Source organism: Lates calcarifer, linkage group LG8 (genome assembly GCF_001640805.2).
Source record: "Lates calcarifer isolate ASB-BC8 linkage group LG8, TLL_Latcal_v3, whole genome shotgun sequence".
NCBI classification, from domain to species: domain Eukaryota; kingdom Metazoa; phylum Chordata; class Actinopteri; family Centropomidae; genus Lates; species Lates calcarifer.
The window spans coordinates 10,408,491-10,430,816 of record NC_066840.1 but is presented as its reverse complement, the minus strand read 5'-3'; the positions used below and the strand labels follow the sequence as shown (position 1 = coordinate 10,430,816).

The 22,326-nt window shown below is 43.6% G+C and overlaps 1 protein-coding gene across 1 annotated transcript in view; it reads left to right on the top strand.

Moving 5' to 3' along the window:
* The first annotated feature begins 90 nt into the window (after nucleotides 1-90).
* col23a1a (collagen type XXIII alpha 1 chain a) overlaps nucleotides 91-22,326 on the top strand; it is a 114,794-nt gene continuing 92,558 nt past the window's right edge. Inside the window, exons 1-2 of the mRNA XM_051072238.1 lie at nucleotides 91-1,482; nucleotides 2,095-2,164. Of these exons, the coding sequence (XP_050928195.1) occupies nucleotides 1,186-1,482; nucleotides 2,095-2,164 (367 nt within the window). The 5' untranslated portion in view covers nucleotides 91-1,185. The remainder of the gene's footprint in view (nucleotides 1,483-2,094; nucleotides 2,165-22,326) is intronic.

Sequence of the window (22,326 nt, the reverse complement as noted above, 5' to 3'; positions counted from 1 at the left end):
ATGTGCTGCAGTAGCTGCGTCAAACCACAGGGTGGCAGTAAAGACCTTTCGTATCACTGCTGAACGACTGAAAATCAGTGATGGACTAAAAATCACCGATGGTGGAGCCCTCAGAGCATTAACCTCAATCTAAAGTTTAAATACTACAGCTTTGTAATGTAGGAAAATTTTCTCATCCTGATTTACTTCTGAAGATTTCCATGTTGTGAGACTTGAGCCTCCTTGATGCGAACCACAAAGAAATCGATCCATTAAACGATCCAAACTGCATTGACACGACACTGGTGAGATTTAACAGTTGGTCCGACAACAAGTGGTATCATTAGACTTCAGAACACAGTTACAGGATCCTCGTTACTCAAGCTGTCCCAAGTAGCGAGCGTGAACGTGGGAACATCAGTATGCGGTAAACTGCCCTGACAGTTTATAAGACGACTGACTGTGAATTATGACTCTTAAATGAGGAGTACCGCACGATATTGCGCGCGATATGAGCTCCTTATTGGAAAAATATACGGCGACATTACTCTAGACTTGACTCTGCATTTTATTTGTTACTCAGCAAATTTCAAAATTTATTGCACTAACAAGGAACATGGCCATCATCCAGTTGTTCATATAAATGTCAGTCGACTCGATTTGGTTTTTAAATTATGGTGAAAATAATAGCAGCTGCTCGGACTCTACCATAATAAACTGAGGTCCTAGAGAGTGATCAGAAGTTGACCAAGCCAAACTCTAACAGCTGTCAATCTGCAGCCTCCCACGTGGTCAGCAGGGCGGGCGCATCTCAACTAGTAGAATGTGCAACTTTTAGGGAGGCAAACAATTGGACTCATTGGTAGTTGCACTTGCGCATCCGTGTAGATACTCCCCAACAGGAAACAACTAGCCTGCAAGTCAGGAGGCGCTTCTTCTTCTTCTCTGGTTGGCATCCAGATCGCTCTCATCTGTGCGTGGCGTAAACCCGGTGCTCACTGTCGCTGCCTCTTGTTTCCGACACTAATTTGAGACAGCGCTTTGAACCCTGAGCCTTAGTGTGCTGGAGCTGGGTGTTGTGAGTTTGTAAAGATCGAAGCTTAGTCAGAGGCTGAGTACAAATTGGTTGCAGAACCACATCAACAAAACAAAGTTATTTTGGTCATTTTCTTTTCATCAAGAGAGCTTTGAAGCAGGATTTTCAGCATGGATACAGCCAGCAGAGACTCTGTCGGGGAAAGTAAGCCGGTGTGTCAATGTGCCCCCAAGTCTGCGGTCCACCGGTGGCTGCCAGGTTTCCCCATCGCCCTGTGCTTGCTAATGTCCCTGAGCTCCATCACCGTGTGTCTTCTGATGAGCTTCAAGACCTTCCAGCTGGAGAACCGACTGCAGAAGGAGATGGGCAAGGCTTCCATTTCCCACCCGCCGCACCGGGCTTTTCTAAACGAGGATGGGACCCTAATTCCTGAGCTGAGCACCTCAATAGGGAAGCTCGTGGAAGAGGTACATGTCGCCTGTTGTGGATTTAATTAAAACCACTTGTTGATAAACACATATGTTGGTTGCATGAACCTCCTGTGTGCGTCGAAACACATGCGGTAAAGTTAGCAAACGCACAGACTTGGCACCTTTTGGTAACTGTTCTCATTATGATTCCCTCTAAAATCAATACCATTTTAATGCATGACCTTAGGGATCAACCATGCATGCAGCTGGCCAATTAGTTTGCAGTTAAAGCTCTTTATAGAGTGACATAACCACTGATTATAGACATCAACCTATAATTTAATCACGTGGGAAAGAAATTGAGGAAACTCCTTTAATTCTAGAGCTACATGTAATGAGAGAAAGACTGTGATCTCATAATTGATATTGGTTGCCGCTGAGATTATTTTAATCTCATTCCAATCTGTGAATTTTTGTGTAATGGTGTCCATTTGTTCATTTTATTTCTTGATGCATTTAAATGCTGTAGCCAACAAGACTCACTCAGACTTCCACCTCCACTCACCCCTTTGACTTACACTGCTTTGCATCAAGAATACACTGCATCTATGTGTAGTGGGGACTGTGAATCTTATCTTATACTGGAATTTGCTCGGTGTGTGTCTGCAGAAGGTGGTGGTGCTGATGCCGAAAGTGCGTACAGCGAGGGACGTCAGCCCAGAGTGCTCCTGTCCTCCAGGTACCTGTGTCTGTTCTTAAAAGCATAAGTTCCACTTAACCAGAACACATAAACAAAACAAGCAACGCACTAAAGGTCATGTAAAAGTCCCAGTCTAAGTTTGACTGACTGCTTGTGAAACCTCATTGTCCTTCTGCTTGTGATGCTTCTGGCAGAGTGTATGTGTGTGTGTCTTTTTCTATGCGGAGGGGGATTATGGCCCCTAATCCTGTGTAGGGCCCATACTGTAACAGTGAGGGACTCAACACTCAGCAGATCAGTGGGGTTGGGACGTCCAGCCCTGAGCCCCGCAGCAGCCCCCTGTGTCGGTGGGGGATGCTCACTTTAATAGACGGGGCAGCCGCGTGCCAAGATTGGCCGCGTTTGGCTTGTGGTGTTCATTACAGGGCTTGTGATAGTTCCTGGGGCGGAGAACAGTGTGTGATCTGCATCATGTTGCACACACAGACACCTCAGTTATGCCTGTGAATTAAAGAACGATGGTATTTCTTTTATTTTGGGTAAAGCTGCTGGCGCAATGTTTGATGTGATGTATGTGCTCTGAGGGCCTCCAGACATTTTGATGTTTGATGATGATCAGTGGGTGTGTCTCATTGATCAGCAGTGCATTTGATGGTTGTCATGGGCTACTTTACCTCACCTATGGAAAGGATAGTTGTGCTTTATGTGCAGAGAAATCCTTTAGCTTGCAGCAACAGAGTGTGTGTGTGTGTGTATGTATGTATATGCCATTGTTTCTGAAAGACGAGTAACTGCACTCATTTTCTCCCCATCAATTTTTCTATCAATTCTATTTTAAGATGCTTATCTGCAGATTTTTTTTTTTTTTTTTTTGGGGGGGGGGGGGGGGGATAATTTCCTTCCCTGGCTCCTCTCTCTTTCTTTCTCTTTCCCTTTGTCTCTGGGTGTGAATAGCCCCTGCAACAACAAGAACAGGTGAAAGCGTTCACTGGTGGAATTTCTGGCCGGCTTTCAACACATTCTGTTTTCCAGTCTGAAGTCTGCTGTGCCAAGATAGCTCGCTCGCTCGCTCGCTCGCTGTGCCTGGCTGGTAGGTGAAGTTGGTGCAAGTATTTGTTGTTTGCGATGGGTTCAGCAGAGCCAAAGCCACTGATCCTGTCAATGCAAGCTGTAGGTCTCTGCAGTAGCTCCACTTTTGACATTCAGTCTATCAACCTGGTCAGGATTAGCCTGCACTGTCCTACTTGTAATGTAATTATTCCATTAGATAATATCATTGTATCAGATGTTGCGTCCCATTTTCCTGTCAGTTTCACTGAGCTGCTGTGTAATCAGGCTGTTTTGGCTTTGAAATCCTTCCATAACTATTCAGAAGTTAAATCTCTCTCTTCTCAGTTTCTGTCTTTTAAATATAGTGTTTTATTTTCAGTGAAACAAAAGGCTATTTTGTTTATTGCGGCTTTGATGCAAACGAATGCCTGTGGAGATGTATTTTTTCAACAATTAGATTGCTCAATACAGACTTGTTAGCATTTCTCCATAAAACTTGTTTATTTCTAAAGAGGATTTCTCAGCCGATAGACTTTTTCTTGGTGCTTTCTGCCTAAGAAGTCACATGAGCTGGGTGCTATCAGTGGTGTGTTTGTGCCAAGCACTCTAAATGTGATTTATGTAAAATCTTTTTATGTGATTTATCTGAGCTGTGCCTCTATGCCTACATGTGTGCATCCCATCTGTGTCCTTGCGAGAGAGTACACAAGCTGTATCATGGTCCCATGTGGCTGCGTGTGAGTGTGTCTGTGTCTGAGTTTCAGTCCCTGAGCCTTTGAGGGGCCGACAGAGGCACCTCTCTCAACACGACACTGTAAGAAGAGACCCATCTCTCCCTTTAGAGCCAGCTCTCACCACCCGAAACTTGAATCTCTCACCACCAGGATCACAGGCCAAGGTATTTCTGCCTGTATGTGTGTGAGAGATGCACTACCACACAGCATGAGCGGCATTTCTGCCATTAAAGCTATGCCCTCTGCATCAGGGTGCTCACCTTTCAGCATGCACAGGGATGGGGGCCCAACAGGGGGCAGCACATCCGCAGCAGGACCGGGAATGATGATGTTGAATTTGTCATTCTGACTGAAGAACTTCCTTCACATAGGGGAAAAAAAAGTATTTTGAAGGCAAGACCCCCCAGTTCAGTCACTGCTGGAGTAGCAGAGACACTGCCTATAAATAGATTTTACCACAGGCTCTGACTCGGGGGACATTTATCTCTTGTGTCCCCTCAGTGGGAGCAGCATTGTGACACTTTTATGCTCACAGATACGACACGGCCAGCAGTCGTTAAGGCTTAGGCAAACTGTGTCACAGAGTCCAACTCTGCGTACAAGCTTCAGGTGTTTGCAATTAACACCCGCCTGTTCCCTCAACAGACACACACAACATATGCTGGCAGACGAACGTACACACGCATTCATTACTTACACATGAACATAACACCTTTACAGTGCCTTGGCTAATTGGAACCATGTGGGGGCTGTATGTGTCCTGTGTTAGGGTATTGTCATTTCTGCAATTTGCATTTAAAGGCTCTTTAACAGGTCTGATGCCTGTTAGGGGGCACAAAGTCTGCCCACACTTGGGCACGGGCCCAAAACTTAAATGCCAGCCCGGAGACACCCTCAATATGACTCACTCGTCAGTCACTGAAGACTGTGCAGGGAGGGAGGGTGCTAAAGCAAGCAGTCATCACCCATTTGTTGCTTTTTCTATCTTTTATGACTAAATGTCCGAGGTTGCACAAAGCAACCAATTAGAAGATGTCATTTTGGGGGGAAATTGTGATGGATATTTGTCTCTGTTTTCTTGATAAATGTATAGACCAAACAGCCCTTTGTTGATATATTACTTTTTTTTTTTTTTTTTTTTACTGATTTTTCTAAATGTTAGGATATTACCTATAGTTTGTGCTTTAAAATTTGTTGAAGATAAAAACACAGTTGCATGTCCTTGAGTGTAAATCTCTGTCCTAAGTCATAGTTGGGAATTAGCTCTTTCAGTCAGTAAAGGGCATCCAAGGCTTTGGTTTAGTGTATATGGTTGCAAAAGGTCAGACCCCTGGCTGTGCGGTCAGATCAGTTTCCATCAGATAAGAGCTCATTAATGCACAGAATGGGAGCATATGTCCCCCATATATGTGTGTTTGTGTGTATTTATATAATCAAGCAGCAAGCTCACAGCAGGGTTCCTTGATACACATACCAACAAAGATGTATTTGTTAATATAAATTCTTGTCTGCTTTCTGTACAAGCACAGGTATTTATTGTGTCTAGAAATACCTTCATATGTGAAGGGTTATTATTCTGATCCCACTGTCTGCAGCAGTGTAATGGTGTGTAATGGCTAATAAGCTGAGAAATACAGTATAACATCTTGTGTGAGGCCTGTCAGCAGTTAGCTGGTGTTAACCGGCCTGTCTGGGGATCAACCTCTCACCCAGGAGGCAGACGGGACGCTCTCCCTTCCCAGCTTCCTGCTCTCCCGCCTGGAGGAGGAGATTGGGGGGGGGGGTTGCAGCATTAGGGAGATGGAGACCCATGATGGAGCCAGCAACCCCCCCCCCCTTCAGGGCTGCATTTTCTTTTTAAAGCCATAATAAATCAGACCGGAAGCAAGCAGCCACCTATACAATCTATCGCCACAGAAAGAGCAAATAGGCCATATAAGATCCTTTAATGACCATTTTAAAACAATAAACGCAGGAAATTTGTTTTCATAAAAAGTCCCATTTTAGATTTGTTCCACTATAGCAGTGGGCTGGAGGCAGTTGCTTTAGGTATTAATATGTTGGAGAGCAGCATGTAACTAGCTTTGTGTGTGCACGTGTTTGTGTGTATGTTTCATGCACATGTGTTTGTTTTGATGTCTGCGGGCATATGTTTTAGTGCGTGGCTCCCAGTGACTGACTGCATTGCTTTAAATTCACAGTGTATGAAGTCAGTTTTGAAGAGGGTATCCTGTGGCAGAAAACCCAGGTGGCTTATTACATTTATGCTGCAGGGGGAAGGAGATTTCAAACCAGGGAAGAAAAAAAATATCTTTAAAAAAAAAAAAAAAAAAAACAAAATGCTTTCTGTGCTGCTGCTGCACACAGTCAGGTGTCTGTGCCCTCTCTCACACACATACACACACACACACACACACACACATTTCTCGTAGAGTTGGTCTAAAAAGGTGTTTTATGCAGTGTGAATTATTTTTTGCTCCAGACAAAGATGTAGTTCAGAATATATTCATACATCCAGGTCATCCATGTTTTATTTGCCCCACTATTTAACCTAACATAATGGTTCCATAATGTACTTTGTCTTGAATTTGGGCTTTTGAGGGGAAAAAAAGCCCAAATAATGCTGCCAACAATGTGTCAATGATTACTTTATCAGTGGTGATTTGACTCATGATGGATATTGTCAGAGAGGAAGTAGCCTAATCCTCCCCTTACCCTCTTTCCTTCTTTTCGCACAGTCTGCTTTTTATTTATCACTGTATCACAGACCATAGATACCGTCGTCATATGGGCAGCAGCTCTAATGCACAGCTGTGTGAGCTTCATGTCCTCAAGTTACTTTTATCCTCCGGCTGAAGTGTCTGTTATTCCCGCTGGTCACTGTAGGAGGGGAATAAAAATGAGTGACTCTTCTTGATATCTTGTTCTTATTTGGAAGACCCGACTGTGCTCAGTTTATTTCGTAGAAGGAGAGGGGAATGCTGCCTCTTGGATACTTTGAGGTATTTAGTTTGGAGTTAATTGGTCATAGGTTTCAAGAGGTGCTTCCAGACAGATGGGCTACATTCTCCAGAACTGAGGTGAACCAGCTATTTGTAATATCCATCTCTAAGTTTTTGTGTGCAAGTCGTCCCTCAGTAACTTTTAGCCAGTTGGGCTCTGCTTGAGGCTAGTAGCTTAAGGCGACATTAGCTGCTACTGACATAACATACCTGAATCTCAAACCAAACTGTCAGGCAGTCAAGTTACATTGTGGGTAACGTAGGCTTCATAGTTTTTACAAGGAACAAGAATTCGTGGGATGAAAAAAGACAATATCCCTGGTTCTGCTGCACCGATTTCAATTTCAGCTGTCCTTTGCAAAGCTACAGAAGTGCAATGCTTACTCTGGTACTCTTAAAAATGCCTTAGCTAGTATGACTTTAGTAAAGTGTAAACTGGTTGCTAAGAAACATTTGTAGTGCTCTCCAATAAATAGCAAAGAACAGTGTAAACAGGAAGTCACTGAACCATCATGACCTGTAGCATAAGTAAAACAACAGTGTTAAGGAGCCAAAAAATATATCAACGTTAACTAACAATATCCTTCATAAATGTAGGTATGACTTTGTTTTATTTACATCTGCATACACAGAGAAGAATGAGTTTCAGAGCTCATGAATGAGTGGGAAAAATCCAGTTAAGCTTATCTGACAGTTTGCTCATTTAGCCTAAAATTATTAGCATAATGTTAAGGTAATTTAGGGTGTGTTGTTTTTTGGGGGAAATGTCACTTAAAACTGTCTCAGTTTACACCATTAATAGCATTTTGATCAAGTGTCTGGTCAGATCCATTGATCATATTCTATTACCTCCTGTACTTTTCAATCTAAACAGGTCAGATACTAGCAGACTGTTGGTTCAGCCAGTAGTTATTTAATATCATTTTATCTCTACATCAGAAGCAGTTTGTGTGATGTTGTGATTACTGATGTATAAATATCCACCCAGTAAACATTCAGCATTTTAATGAGGCTGAGTATGAACTTAAGAACAGCTGTTGCATTTGTCTCCAGGTGTGTATATGTATACATTTATATGTGTGTGCAGGTCCTCTTGACCATTGGTTACCACTCTCACCCACCCACACATAAACCACATCCAGACCTTTCCCCTCTCTGTCTCTCATCAGCCTTCTTATTAAAGTTAGCTTTATGAAACCACAGTGTTTAACAGTCGGGGCCGACATTCTTCCTTTCGAAAAATAAACAGCTGGACACAGGCTGGCCAGTCGGCAGCTCACGGAGGCTTGCAAGTACCTCAGGAACAAACAGCTGAGATAAAGGGCCCGGTACTGGCCGGTGAAGCCCAGGATGTGCAGAACCAGACATGACAACCAAGGGGAACTTGGTTGAACAGACTCATGCAGTGATGGCAGTTACAGCAGTGATTCATAGAAAACATTTCTGGATGCAATTATCAACATAATATCATTTTAACTGTGAGTGTTCCCTGGGATCATTAAAAGCGGGAAATGATGTAGGGCTTGTGAAGGAGGGAACGCTGATTATAACCTGTTTAAAGGATTTAGCATGCATGTGTTCATATTTAGCATCAGATTGTACGTCGTCACCTCTTGGCCAGCAGTGGAAATAGTCATTTCCAAAAAGAGCCTGCTATTGAGCAACCACTATGTAAGGGCCTGTTTATATTTACATCATTGAGGAAGTACTGTTTATGAGGCTGAGCTTTCTCATGCCCTGCATAGCTTCATATAGTGGTGCTAGGATACACAAACAAGGATTATTCTCGTACACACCCCCAACATAAACATGGACCAGATGATGTTTCTTATTACCACAGGTAGACAGGAATGTAACAGAGAGAAATGTAGGACACAGTGTGAAGTATTAAGTAGCAGTCTTACCATAATAAGTTTGTTATTTTAGCATATTCAAAACAATGTGTTTACAACCTTTGACAGAGAACATTTGAGGTGGCTGGTTCCAAAATGAGATATCAATCATTTGAAGAACACATGGCATCAAAGTGAAACTCCATTTAGAAGAACATCTGATTCGCTGCTCTCCATACAGTAATGCTTTGTCTGATGCGCGCGATTTCAAAACGCCAATTGTTTTCAGCAGAGCAGCGTGCATCAAAAGCACCAAGTGGTGTGTGAAACCACAGGCACAGAATTTATGTCTTCGGTCTTGGATTGATTTAAGAGCATCACCACAGAATCATTCATGGTGTTTCTGGAGCCACAGAATCTGTTCACTTAGCAGATGGCCTTTGAATGGTTACAAGATTTTTTTTCTGTCCAGTAATTATTTGAACATGTCCATATTATATATGCTTGCATTCAAAGATTTGTCCTGAAGGAGGCTACAGGCTGCAAATGTAAGAGGATAATGCAGCTTTTCAACAAGTATTGCAAGGCTTTATTAAGTTTCCTGAGTATCTCAAATATTCAGCCAGTATCAAAATATTTTAAGAACATTTTCTCAGGGATGCCATATTTTCAGCCACAGCTAATACAGTCTGGTTGAGAGCAAAGTAAGACAGGCAGGAGCTTACCGAGCAGTGCTGAGCAGACACAGTGCCAAATGTGGAAACTATTATGATGTTTTCTTTAATTATCACAAGTGGCAGGTGACAAGGTGAATAGCCTTTTAATGGGGGAGCAGAAAAACTCTTTAACACCACCATGTGGCCTCTGGCTGGCTGACAGCAGTGCGAGGTCAGTGATCGCTCACATGCACGGCAGTGCTTTGTGTGTGTGCCCAAACCTGTTTAATCATAATATGAATTTACGGTACAGGAAGAAAATGATCTCCTCCAAACTGTGTTTAGAGAGGAAAAATAATACTGTCACTTGAACGCTCCACGAAACCTGTAAAGCATGTAAACATGCTTAAATTCAATCCCATCATCTGTTAAGATGTCCTGCATAGATAAAGATCCACAGAAAAAAGTTTCCAGTATCAGTCTTTTCCTTAGCATTTACAGCCCAGTTAATCCATCAGGAATGCAGTAAGGCTAAATCCAGCTGCAGCACAGGGGCTCACGCAAACACACCTGGATTTATTGGATAGATAGCATCTCTGGACGTGAACCCAGACAAACAGGGAGGAGCAGAGGTTATCGCTCATCCCTCCCAGACGCTAAGCGGAATGAGCGATGGAAGGTATCTCTTCTTCTCTGAGGTGTGAAGCGGGGCGTCCTTGGTGCAGTTGGTCCTCGCTGCGCTGAACACACTCCTGCTTAATGTAAAAGCCCCTCGACAGGCTCGTCACTCTCCTGGCACCTTTTTAATGAGAGCTGAGCTTGTAAAAAAAAAAAAAAAAAAATCAGGGCCTGAAACCTTTTGAACAAACCCTCAGCATCACTGGTCCATGTTATTCTGTCACAAGAGGGAGGTGAGGGCATGTTGGAGTAGAGTGGCGCACCGGATGGCTCTCAACAAGTTAACACCAGCACTCTGGACGGGGGGACGTATTTACATGTGACAGGCCTGCTTTCTCTCTCAGTTTGACCTTTCTAAACACAGCTTTCTCTTCTTATCCTTTATTTTCGATGTCCTCTAACTTCTAACTCTGTCTCCAGTGATGCATCTGTCCTCTTTCTCTTCATCCTCCTCTCTACTTACAATTTAAGGAGTGGTATATTTAATGCAGAATCTGGGATCTGGATGGCCCGAGGCAGTGGGTCAGCCCGTTCCCCGTATGTATACATTAACCCAAAGTTCAGCCAGGAGTGAGCTGGGGGGTGGGGGAGGGGTGGAGATTGTTATCGCACGTACTGTAAACAGACAATGAAGAGATGCAGGGGGGGGGCATTCACAGGGTAAGTGGGTGCTCCCTCAGGTGTGTCTATCCAACAAGCTAATTTCCTGGTTTTATAGCCTCCAGTGACGGCAGCAGATTACTGGCAGCTGGATTTTGCTGAGACAGAAAATGTACCAGTGGACCACAGAGGCCTTTCAAGCTATGGTGATGAGAAATTTGAAAGAATAACTCAATAATTATATATTTGTATTTTCAGTAAAAGAAGCTATAAATCATCAAGGGGTCTCGGGCAATTTTAAGGGAGGCAAAACAAGGCAAAGACTCCCCATCAACTCAAAATACATTGAGTTTTAAAACCTCAAATGGCAGGAGTCAAACAACCAGGATGTGCAGCTGTTCTGCTCTCATGTTTACAGCCGTGTGTGACACATCTACGGCTTAAAGTCAACCGCAGTGGCTGCAGTCAAACTATCAGCTTCATTGTGTGTGAAACAGCCTGCCAAAAACCCTTGATGGGTCATTTCACTCTCTGAGGTTTCTCTGACGCTGATTTGAGGAGTCTGCACGCGTCATTTTCCCAGCAGCACGGATATCTGAACATAATTGCTATAATGTTTCTCTAAAAATTGCAGCGTCTAACTGGATTCTATCATCAGCCAAGCTTGGGTAGAGGTGTGCATGTGTGTGTAAGTGTGACTTTGTATGTATATCTATACGTGTGCCAGCAAATTTATGTATGCATGTTTACCAGAAGATTTGCAGACCACTGGTGCTGTGACAGTGTGATAATGGGTGCTAAATAAGTGTTAATGAGCACGCAGTGGTGGACACACACCACGACTTGCCACCATTAAATCGAAACACTTGGTTTCTGTCAAGAAGGCTGCCACCGCTGCTCACTGTCGAACTGCCTCAGCCAGATGGAGGCACAGATGGGAGGGAGGGGGGCGAGGGAGGAGGAAACGGAGGAACTCAGTATGCCGAAACATACTGCACATGTTGAAACTTTTTTTATCAGCTTTCCATCTGTTTTTTACATACTGAGCAAACATTTGTGCGTGCTTGCATTCTTGTTTCGTCTGTATGTGTGGGCCTGTGCACTGGCCCACCTCACATGTGTGTTGTAATTCTCATGCGTGTGTGTGTGCTTCTGCTTTTTCTGCATACCATCCAACAGCCCATCTCCATTGCCAGCCTCTATAGGGATTTCTTATCTGCATATTTGCTGTTCCACTCAAGATTCATAATAAAATGAGTCCTGAGTGCATTTTGGGAGCCAGGAGAGTATATCACAGATGTCCAGTCAGGTCGAGTTACACATGGAATATCTGGGTTGAACATGTGGACAATCTATCAGGTCCTCCATCTCTCTTTCCTCTCGTTCTCTCTTTTTCTTTCTGACTGCATTCACCCCCCCGCCCCTTTTTTTTCATTTTCCCTACTTTCTGTTCTTACTTTTCCTTACGCATGTGTGGGCTTTCTGGACAGTCACAGCGCTCAAATGCAGCTCTTTTGGACCCATTTAGGATTTAGATGGATTGGACCCTGAAGGTGCTGAAGCATCCGATGTGTGTGGATGTGATCTAATGATTGTGAGCACTTAAACATGTGTTTGCTTGTGTGTCTTTTTTTTGTGTCTGCTACAAGCAAACTGACACAGTGTCACGGTTCAGGCGCCGCAGCCTTGACACACATCAAGAAGAAGGAGAAGAAGAAGAGGGCTGCTGTGGTTTTACAAGGCAACAGAGACAACAAATGCTTTCACACATGCACAAACACACGCTGAAAACATACCCACCCCCCCAAAAAATACACCCAGACGTGCACACACATTTTTATGGCGCTGTCACTGTTTTACTTGCTGTTAATGCTTCTTAAATCCAGGCACCAGGGATGCACTTTTGGAACCGAGCGAGTCCTTTTTTTGGTCTTGTTTATTTACTTGGAGTGTTTTCTCACGTCAATGTGGTTCTGATTGTGTGAGTTGGAACGAGGACAAAGACAGCGATGAGTGGAGAGAGTGGGGTGAGAGGAGGGAGTCTCAGAGAGACAAATGTACAATGTGATTCTGATGAATGGAGAGGAAAGAATTTAAGATACATGTGAAGTGTAGAATCTAATTGTGATTTGTTTCAGTGTCTTTCTGTCATTTGCACTGTCTCATTTCAATAAGCAAATATGCTATTATTGCAACACTATCTTGGCATGTGGTGCTGCCCGCTCTGCCCCGAGCCCCATATGATTCCTTTTAAATTCTAAACAAAGAGTTTGGCTGTTTAAAGCAAGGATTAAAGCAAAAAAAAAAAAAGTATGTATACACAGCTATAACTGTCCAAATTGGCCCTTAAATAGGGAACTGGTTTATAATACACAACAGGCCAATAAGGAGACCTGACCCAAATCAAGCTGTTTATCATAAAACATGTTGTTGAGAGTCACAGCCAAACCACCAGCACAAAGTACTTCTCTAACACAGTTTTAATTGGGAGACCTGGCCCGAGTTGCAGTGTTATCATCTGCGAAGAAAGTCGGCACATAGGCAGGAAGAAAATACAGCTGATCAAATTAGCAATAGCTTATTTGTCAAGAGGCGTCGAGATGGGAGGTCGGATTTTTTGAATGTCTATTAACTTTTTGCAGGATCTATATATTTTCTTTCTTTTTTATGTTTTTTTTTAACAAAGGAACATATGGATTGTTAGATTCTTTGAATGTTTTTAAGCAAGGCACTGAGGCACTGTTCCAAGCTTATGGACTGACTGCAGGGATACTTTTAGTGTTATATTAAAATTATATTACACGTCACCTTGTTGCTGCTATGCCTATTATTGGACATCTTTGATGCAGCTGTGAGCACTGATCTGTCACTGGGTAATGGCTGTGTATCTGTAAACTTCAAACATCAGTACCAATGCAGAGCCATATTATTGATATATTTTTTTCTCTATTCACTTTCTTTCAAAGAAGCACAGAAAAACTGACTTCTCATCCTGGCATTTTTTTAAGCTGAAAACCATTCTTTGTCTGATGTAACTGACATGCACGTTGGATTTTCACTGCATATTTCTTATCATTGCTGTGCCAGCATCTGAGGATTCTGCCTACTGTAATACACAGAGGACTTCTTCATAATACCCTCCTGTTTTATAGTTTTCCAATCGCACAGACCTGACTTTTGGAAAACATTTGTACCTGGCACATTTAGGAAACAGGAATCCCACTGGGCCTTTTTAACAAGCAGATGTTGGAGGAGACATCTTTCCTGGCACAGGATGTCCTATTGATTTATCTGAGGCAGATGTTTTGATCAAATCAGACAGACGTGACAATTTGTCTGTCTGGTACACCAGTTAATTTGGAGGGCAGATCAGCTGATTCTACTTGGTCCAATTATGTCTGAACTTTTAAACTCTCTCTTTTTCACATTGGCTCTATCTGTCTCTGTTTCCTCCTCTATCGGAAAGACAGACAATGGTAAATGGAGCGTAAGTAGCCAGATACTTATCTTTCCTGTCCAGGGTTTTCGCTCCGTGCACGTCTGAACGCCTGAGTGTGTTTCTGCATTTGCAAGTTTATGGATATTTTTATGTGTGAGCATCTGTTTATGGGCAAAGCAGGTGTAACAAAAGGCATTAGTAGGCTTCTTTTGCATGTTGGAGGTATACAGTGGATAGAGGGGGTGACTGCAGGAGATCAGAGGGGGTAGGAGGGGTGTGGAACCGCCGTGTGTACCCCAAGCAAACAGGCCAGATAAGATCAGAGTGGAGGGAGCGCAGCTGGAAGTCTTCCTGAGCTGACCCCTTTCTCCGCCTCTCTCACATTCCTCCAAACCCCTCGCTGCCCTCTTTCTCCCTGTCCTCTCTGTCCTCTGCTCCCCCATTTTACCTCCTAACATCTCTTTCCTGCTTCAGCTCATCTTTTCACTCCCCAGTCCCACCAGGTCTATCGCTCCATCCATTACTCTTTATTTTTCAAACAATATCCTCATGTTTGGAGTTTCCATAGATCGTTTTTCTCCTTCTGTGCGGTGTCTTCTCCCCCCCTGTTCTTGACTTTACTGCCTCCTCTCCATCTCCCCTGTCCGTCCTCCCCCCTCTCTCAGCAGGACCTCAGTGAAGTGGGGTCAGTGGTTAGCATGTAATGCTATGTCTTTTCCCTGTTTCTTGCCTTGCTCTTTGACCACGTTCATTAATACAAGCCTCTCTAAACTGACCGATCGCCTTTCATGTTTTCCCCTGGGCCATGTCCTAGACATGACAGTAGACCTAACATTTCAAAGTAAGCCTGCTCCGCTGGGACGCGTATGCTTTTTGTGTGAATTTACATTTGTGTCTCAGCGTGTTTAATAGGATCAAGACAAAGCAAAAATAGTGCAAAGCAGCCGTGCTTGTTATCTTATGTGACTTAATTCAATATCATCGAGTAAAGTCATTACAGGTAATGCCATTCAGGGGTGAGAGTTAACTTAGTTTCATTTTTCTGCTGCAAAACAAGTTATAATCCACATTAAAATGAGAGTGCGTGAAGAGGGGATGAGGGGGAGGAAAGTGAGAAAAGGGGGAGAAATATGAAATGCTGTCAGTCTGTGATGTCTTGGAATGATTGTCATGTATATTTAGCTCAGTGTGGATGGCGACACAAAGACAGCTGTTGTTGCCAGCTCATGTCTATTTTGGCCTTGCGTTGGTCCCTCCTGTTACTTTAACCAGACCCATATCTGTAAATAGTCTGTACCGCTGACAGACTGTTGAGACAGATCACACGCTGCAGAACTGAGATATTATCTTCAGACCGAACTGAACTCACTCTCAAGTTCAGTAATAGAATTTTTTTGGAGACCACATCACGAGCACTTGTGTTGTTTGCCCAGCATCCGGTGTCCAGTAATAATCCCCGACCAATAACCTTGCAACCTCTTGACCTTTTAGCAAGAGTGGAGCCCCCATAATTTCTGCTGCAGTAAACCCAAAACAGGTCCTATTAGTGTGTTCAAAACAGGATGCCAGTGTAACCCACCCACCTCCTACTATCCAGCCCTACCCAGCATCGGACCCCTCTCCTCCTCCCTCTGGGAACTGGATCTCCAACAGCACCCTGGCACTACTCTCACTCCATAAGAGGAGGGTTAGTGATGGGTTGGGTGAAGGATGAGGTGGGTGGGTGCTGTAATGAGCAGAAAAACAGTAGAGAATAGACATAAGAATCAACCTGGTTAAAATTTGGCATTAAAAATACAACTTGGGACCCAAACAAGTTCAGTTAGCTGCATTTAGAAAAGAGTGTGGTGCATAATCAGCGGCTCCTTTACTTTCTATGATCAAAGCTTTTTCACTTGAGGACCTCTTGATATAGAGATGTTATCAATTTCTTACAGCAGTGAATACATTATTAGTCTTGGTTCTGCTTTTTCTTTTAAAAAATTAAGGTATTTTTGAGTAAAATTTAGTTTAAGAATCTTTTTGTATTATTATATTTTATATAATATTTTTATGTAACATATGTGGTGAAAGGGTGATTTCTTATAACCATTACAGGGCAGAATTCACAGCAAACATCTAAACAGAAATAATGGGGGTAAGGGCTATAGGTCTCTGTAGGGGGTACGGGGGGGAGCAGCAGGAGAACCAGTGGGGCGATGAGGGTTGGCCTGATCTGTCCTCTCAAGGGGGTCAAATGGCTCTTCACAAAAAAACAAAAAAACGTATCAGATGACCTGGCTTTAATAGTCCTGAAGTTGTCCATCTGTCTACTTATCAGTCTGTCAGTCTGGTGTTGTGTTTACAGGTCTGCCAACTGTCAATCATCAGTCACTTAGTCTTTCACATGCAAACACACGCACACTGCCCTGGCCCCTCAGACCAATACCTGACCTCAGGCACTGATACTGGACTCGACTTGTTGAAGTTGGAGCTGTAGCTGTATTGAGTTAGTCGAACTGGATCCATGTAGCATGAAACAAAAAGACCCTGAGGAGGGACATCTAACCTGGTTATAAAGAGCAAACAAATATGTTTCAACACAGGAGCCAGTATAAACAGGTACAAGAATATATACACAAAAGCGAGGCTTTGCGTGCCAACACTTTACAGTACATATACATACAGTACATACACATGCGTGTACAGCCATGTAGCCATATGTGCACAGATAGAAACATACAGGTTTTGGAGGTAACCCAACAAACCCATGAGGATTTTGACTGTACTTCAACAGAACACACACTCGCACACACACACTCACTCACGCTCACACATGCACAATCACTGAACAGTAAACATTAACCAACCAAGTACAGGAGGTGTAGAAAGGAGCAGAAAAAAGAGGAAACAGAATGGCTTCTTTCCTAACCCCATCTTTCCTCTTCTGCCCCAAGGGCCACAGAATGAGCCTATTGTTGTCTGTCCTCTCTCTCTTCATTCCAGCCATCAGTTATCCCTTTTTCTTTTCCTCCTACATAAATGTGCTCTTCACAGTTTGGATACCCTATATGATCAACATCAAGCGTGGAAACAAAGTCTGCTTCTTGCTTATGAGACCCACATCATGGCCCTCTCTCCTGCTGGTTGTGATTGTATGTGTGGTGTTGGGCTCTTTAGTGTTGTGTACTGCAGTACCACATTAGTGCTATGTGGTGTGGTATTGTGGTGACACTGAAGGGGTTGTAGGGCAGACAGGCTAAATAGGCCTCTTCTTTAAAGTGAATTTAAAAAAAGTCCTCAGTGTGTTTAAAACCCTGTTTTTCATTCACGTTTCTCTCACACACTCCAGTGCAAACACACACGTGTGTGTGCACACTTGGGGTGCACTGATGCTTCTGTCTCTGATTAGATGTTTTCTGCAAGTGTAGCCCATGTGTGCGGGGGTATGACGCTACCTTTGCTTATGGATGCAAAGCTCGCCCACTGCAGACAGCTCCAGGAAAGTATCAGGAACATACGCTTTGACCAGAAGAACCTGCATCTGGCAGTCGTAATGAACAACAGTGCCTCCTCTACTGAGCAAGCATGGGAGATGTTTACAAGATTCTTCTGAACATCTGAAAGAAATGCACGTGAATGAGAGGCATTAATATATTCTTTACTTGTATGATAGTTATATAGTCAAAGAAGTAACGGAAAGAGAAATTCATAAATTCAAGACTCTGTGTCTTGTTAGTTGTACTTTCAGTTAACGACAGGCTTCACACACATGTACATTAACCCTAAGATGAGGGTTAATTCAATACGCCTCCTTTTCTTTTAACATCTGCTTTAATACACATAACTGGACAACAATTTCTTCATGTGCTTCATCTCCTGCAGCCTCTCCTTTTTTTTTTTTTCAGAGCTGCTTTAACCACGTCCAGTCACAAACTCCTGCTTTTGACAGATTTTTGTTTCTTTATATTGATGCTTAAATTGATCTCAAACTTAATCCCATTTTAAGGGCCAGAATCCTGCTTCAACCCCGGTTCTTGTCGGTTTCCTAAATCCTTTGTTTGACTGGGTTAGGCAGAGCGGAGCCCAGCCAAAACCACTGCTGTCACTTTCAATTGACGGGATCTCTGTTGTCGTTTGATTGGCACTCTCGTCTTTTTCGGGCTGTGATTCAGTCAAGATGTTTCCACTGCGAAAGACTGTAACAGTACAACGTCGTAATGAGGTTGCCGGCGTGATAATTTGCCTCCGCGCACACCTGCAAAGCAGTCTGGGAGGGCTGAGATTCTCATTAGTTGAATTAGGGATCTTTTCTGTTATTGTGCTCACTTCAGTGTTTCATGCTTTTCATTTCCAATCAGTCTTCTCTTCTCTTCTCTTCTCTTCTCTTCTCTTCTCTTCTCTTCTCTTCTCTCTCTTCTTCCTCTTCTCTTCTCTTCTCTCCCTTCCCCTCCCCTTCCCTCAGGATTAGTAGGAATCCAGATGTTAAGGCCATTTGCTGCTATTAAAAGGGGGCAGTAAAAATCTCAGACCACTGTAGAACATGATCTTCAATGCGCCGTTAACCATCAGCTGACCTGAGCTGATCTTTTCTTCCACTCCCCCATCCAGTTTTCCCCCTCTTTATCTCTTCTCTGTCTTTCACTCTTGTTCTGACTCTCTCAACCCCTCAGTCTTTCTTGATAACTCTTCATATGTTCTAACCCATAATCACCTTCAGTTATTCTTTTTCCCCCCATCCTCTCCTTGGCCAACCCTGTCTATCTTCTTTCTCCCTCAGTCTATCCACAGACTCTAGATGGTGTTTGGAGGTAAATTGGCTGCGTCTCGTCTGATTGGTTATGAAAAGCAGATAATGTTCTGCCAATGCCAATACCAAAAAGTGATACTAAATTGCTATATAAGGTTTTTGTCTTGTGTTGTTTAATATTTGTGGCGAAGCAGAATACAACTGTATTTGTGGAAAACCGCACAGTAAATGCCCCAAGTGAGTTTAGACCAAACCCTAAGAATGATTTGTAGACAGCTTAATCCGGTTCTGCTATTTGCAGAGCAGGACCCGTTCTTTTCCACTCGCTTACCCATCCGCTGACCCGGGCTGACCTTAACATCTTAGGAGGCATCTCTTTTTCCACTCATTTCCTCCAGCAGCTCTCGTTCTTCTGCTCCCCGGAGTATTTTGGTGTCCACAAATCCCTCAGAACGTGGGTTCTCTCCCTTTCACCCCCCACCCCCGACCCATGCAGCCCCCACTTGTCACCAGAGACACGCACGTTAGCCTATTAGCACGCTAAGTAGCCCTCTCCAAATTCCTCTGATAGTTTTTAATGAAGCCACTTGCTGTACGGATCAGAGCAGCAGTGTTAAATTTAGGCTTTCATTAACCTCTCGCTGTCTCATTTTCCTGCTATTGTCAGACAGCAGGCACAAGTGTAGCAGGCAGCAGGGGCTTTAGTGTGTGTGGGTGTAAAGTTAGCACCCTGATGACCAAGTCCAGAGACCGGAGATGAGTACAAGGATCATCACCTCAACTGAGAGACAGATAGCTGGTAATAGATGCGCCGATGGATAGAGCAGTAGGATGTATAGACCTACAGGGTGATAGACAGATGGAGGTGTGAGGGGAAAGCACATGATACAGGGAGCAAGGGGGGGCCAATCATGAGAGGGATCATCGGGGTCGTGACCTCCTGACAGGTGTGGAGGATGGATGCCATCACTGCGGGGCTGAGGGACAAATGAAGACGGCAGAGATAGGAAGGAGTTGCCCACACTCGGGCAGAGGGAGCTGCAGGGGCAGATAACACATCAACACTTCACCAGTCCTGCTTCCTGCTGGATGTATGTGTGAGACGTGCACTCACTCCTCAAGGATCGTATATCAATAACCAGTTCAATTTTGAACTATTCCCCCGGATTTCTTGTCAATGAATATTTTTCTCAGCAAGCCAACAGATCACTCAGCAAATGTAATTTATCCAGTGTTTGCTCAGGTCCATATATGGTATATTTGAGTTATGTTAATGAGAGTTTCTCCTGCCAAACCAGAAGAAGATAAATATACTCTATAGTTGAGCATAAGGAAATCACTTTCCTGTCAGTCTGAGACTCCTGTTTCTTGTGGGTTTGTTTTACACTGAATGAAACAGATGCTCACTGTCACTGCTTGAACAACACTTCAGCAGTCAGAGAAATTTTAAGTGTATCTAAATGACTTGTTTAACAAGAGTCTCTGGTCAGAAATTAAACTAGAGCTGAAACAATTAGTCAGTTAATCAATAGGGCAGTCAACGGAAAAATAGAGAAAGTAATCGCACATAATTGTTAGTGGCAGCCCCAATAAAGACACAGATATCAACAGGCTGAAGTAAGGACAAGATTTGACTATTGAAGAGGCAGAAGTGACTGAGATTGTGCGCCGATGACCTTTGACACCTCATGCTGATACTTTTCAGGACCTGCTGAGATAGAATCTGTTTGAAACTCCTCGCTCCACCTTTGCTATCTTTTACACAGCAGCAATAAATGTCAGAAAGACAACACAGTGACTGGTGAGTTTGAGATGAGTACAGAATGTACAATGAAGTGCCATATAAATACAGTGACACTGCAGAAAGCTAATTAAAATGAATGGGGGGGGGGGCTGAAGAATGGGAAGAGAAAGAAGTCAAATTGGGTGATGCCTGACTGGTGTGGTTTTTTGGAGTTTGGTTAGTTGCTGTTCATGAGAGGTAATTGCATGTGTGTGTGCATGTGTGTGTGTGGTGCAGAGGATCTGGCAAATCTTCACTGACGGAGGCCAGGATGCCAGGCACCACTGGGAATGTTGGGAATGCTGGATGCCCTTTCACAATGACCTGGGTTTGTCCTGTGTGTGTGTGTGCGTGCGTGCGTGCGTGTGTTTGTGTGTGTGAAAGAGAGATAAGTAAAAAAAGTAAGGGAGTAAGCGAGTGGCCTTGAGGAGTGTATAAGTTTAAATACAGCGACTCTGTAGCGATGCTCCTTACCTACTAACAACCGAGCTAAATGCACTAATACATTTTCCATGCCTGCCGTTGCAAATAGACTCTCATTATATGGAGCTTGTTTCATTTAAAAGGCATGTAACCTCTTATGCTTGGGGTTTAACGCGGAACTATTTCTAGTTTTCATTAAAATTCTCACTCTATATTTGGCTATTTTGTCTGTGAGCTGTCTAATTAAAAAATATCTCGGGAAATCACGATCAGCTTTGGACACTGAATTTGTGGTATGAAATGGAGAACAGATGTTTTTGGGCTAATTAAGACAAATATTTATTTCTTTGACGTGTTTTTGGTCTCTTTTGTTGTGTTTTGCTGACCCTCATAGTCTTCAACTTCAAAGCAGCCAGCAAGTGGAAGTAGACAAGACCCATGTACTCTGTGCATTTTAAGGGAGCTGTGTTGTGGTCATTTGTCTCCATGATATGATATCTGTTACTTATGCCGCTCGCATGGAGAATCCAGGCCTTGTGTTTAGCATCCGTCATGCTCTTATCAGAGCTGTTGGGGGTAAAGGCTTCCTGATCGATCTACTGCTCCTGCTAAGTGGGCGCCCCCAATTTGTTAAACAGACAAGCAAGAAAAAGACGATTTTTAAAAAAGTCTCAAAGAGGAGACCACAGAGGAGTGAATGTTTGCTGTGACACATAGATCACTTTTGGGAACACTAAAGCTCAGGGGTGTCTTGCACCAGAGGAGTGAAGGCCATGTTTGGAGGAGTGTGGAATGCTTTGGCCCCGTTGTCGTCCCGCTGGTCCGGTGATGGCGGTGTCAGGTTGACTGCGAGCCCAAGTTACTTGCATTCCCATCGTCCCCTCCCTGAAACACATAACACCAACCAGCCCAGTGCACCCCCCCGCCAGCCATTATTGTCCCATCAGCTTCTTTTCTACTGTATAGCAACAGGTATGCTAATCCATCTGTCCCAATAAACACACACTGGATATCTGAGGGGGTGAGATGAGAAGGGCACAGTCACCTTGTGCATATGGGTCCTGGTGTTTTCAGACAAATGGATAAACAGTCAGACAGTTAGGCAACCAGCCAGCCTGACAACAGACTGAGGCTCAGCCAAGACACTTAAAACAAAGCCCACCGGAAGGATCTTGGCATATTTTAGGCTTACTACTATAGCCCTCTTACACAAAAGCATATTTGAACAAGACCATAGCTTTAAACATGCATGTGTGCGCATGCACACACACACAC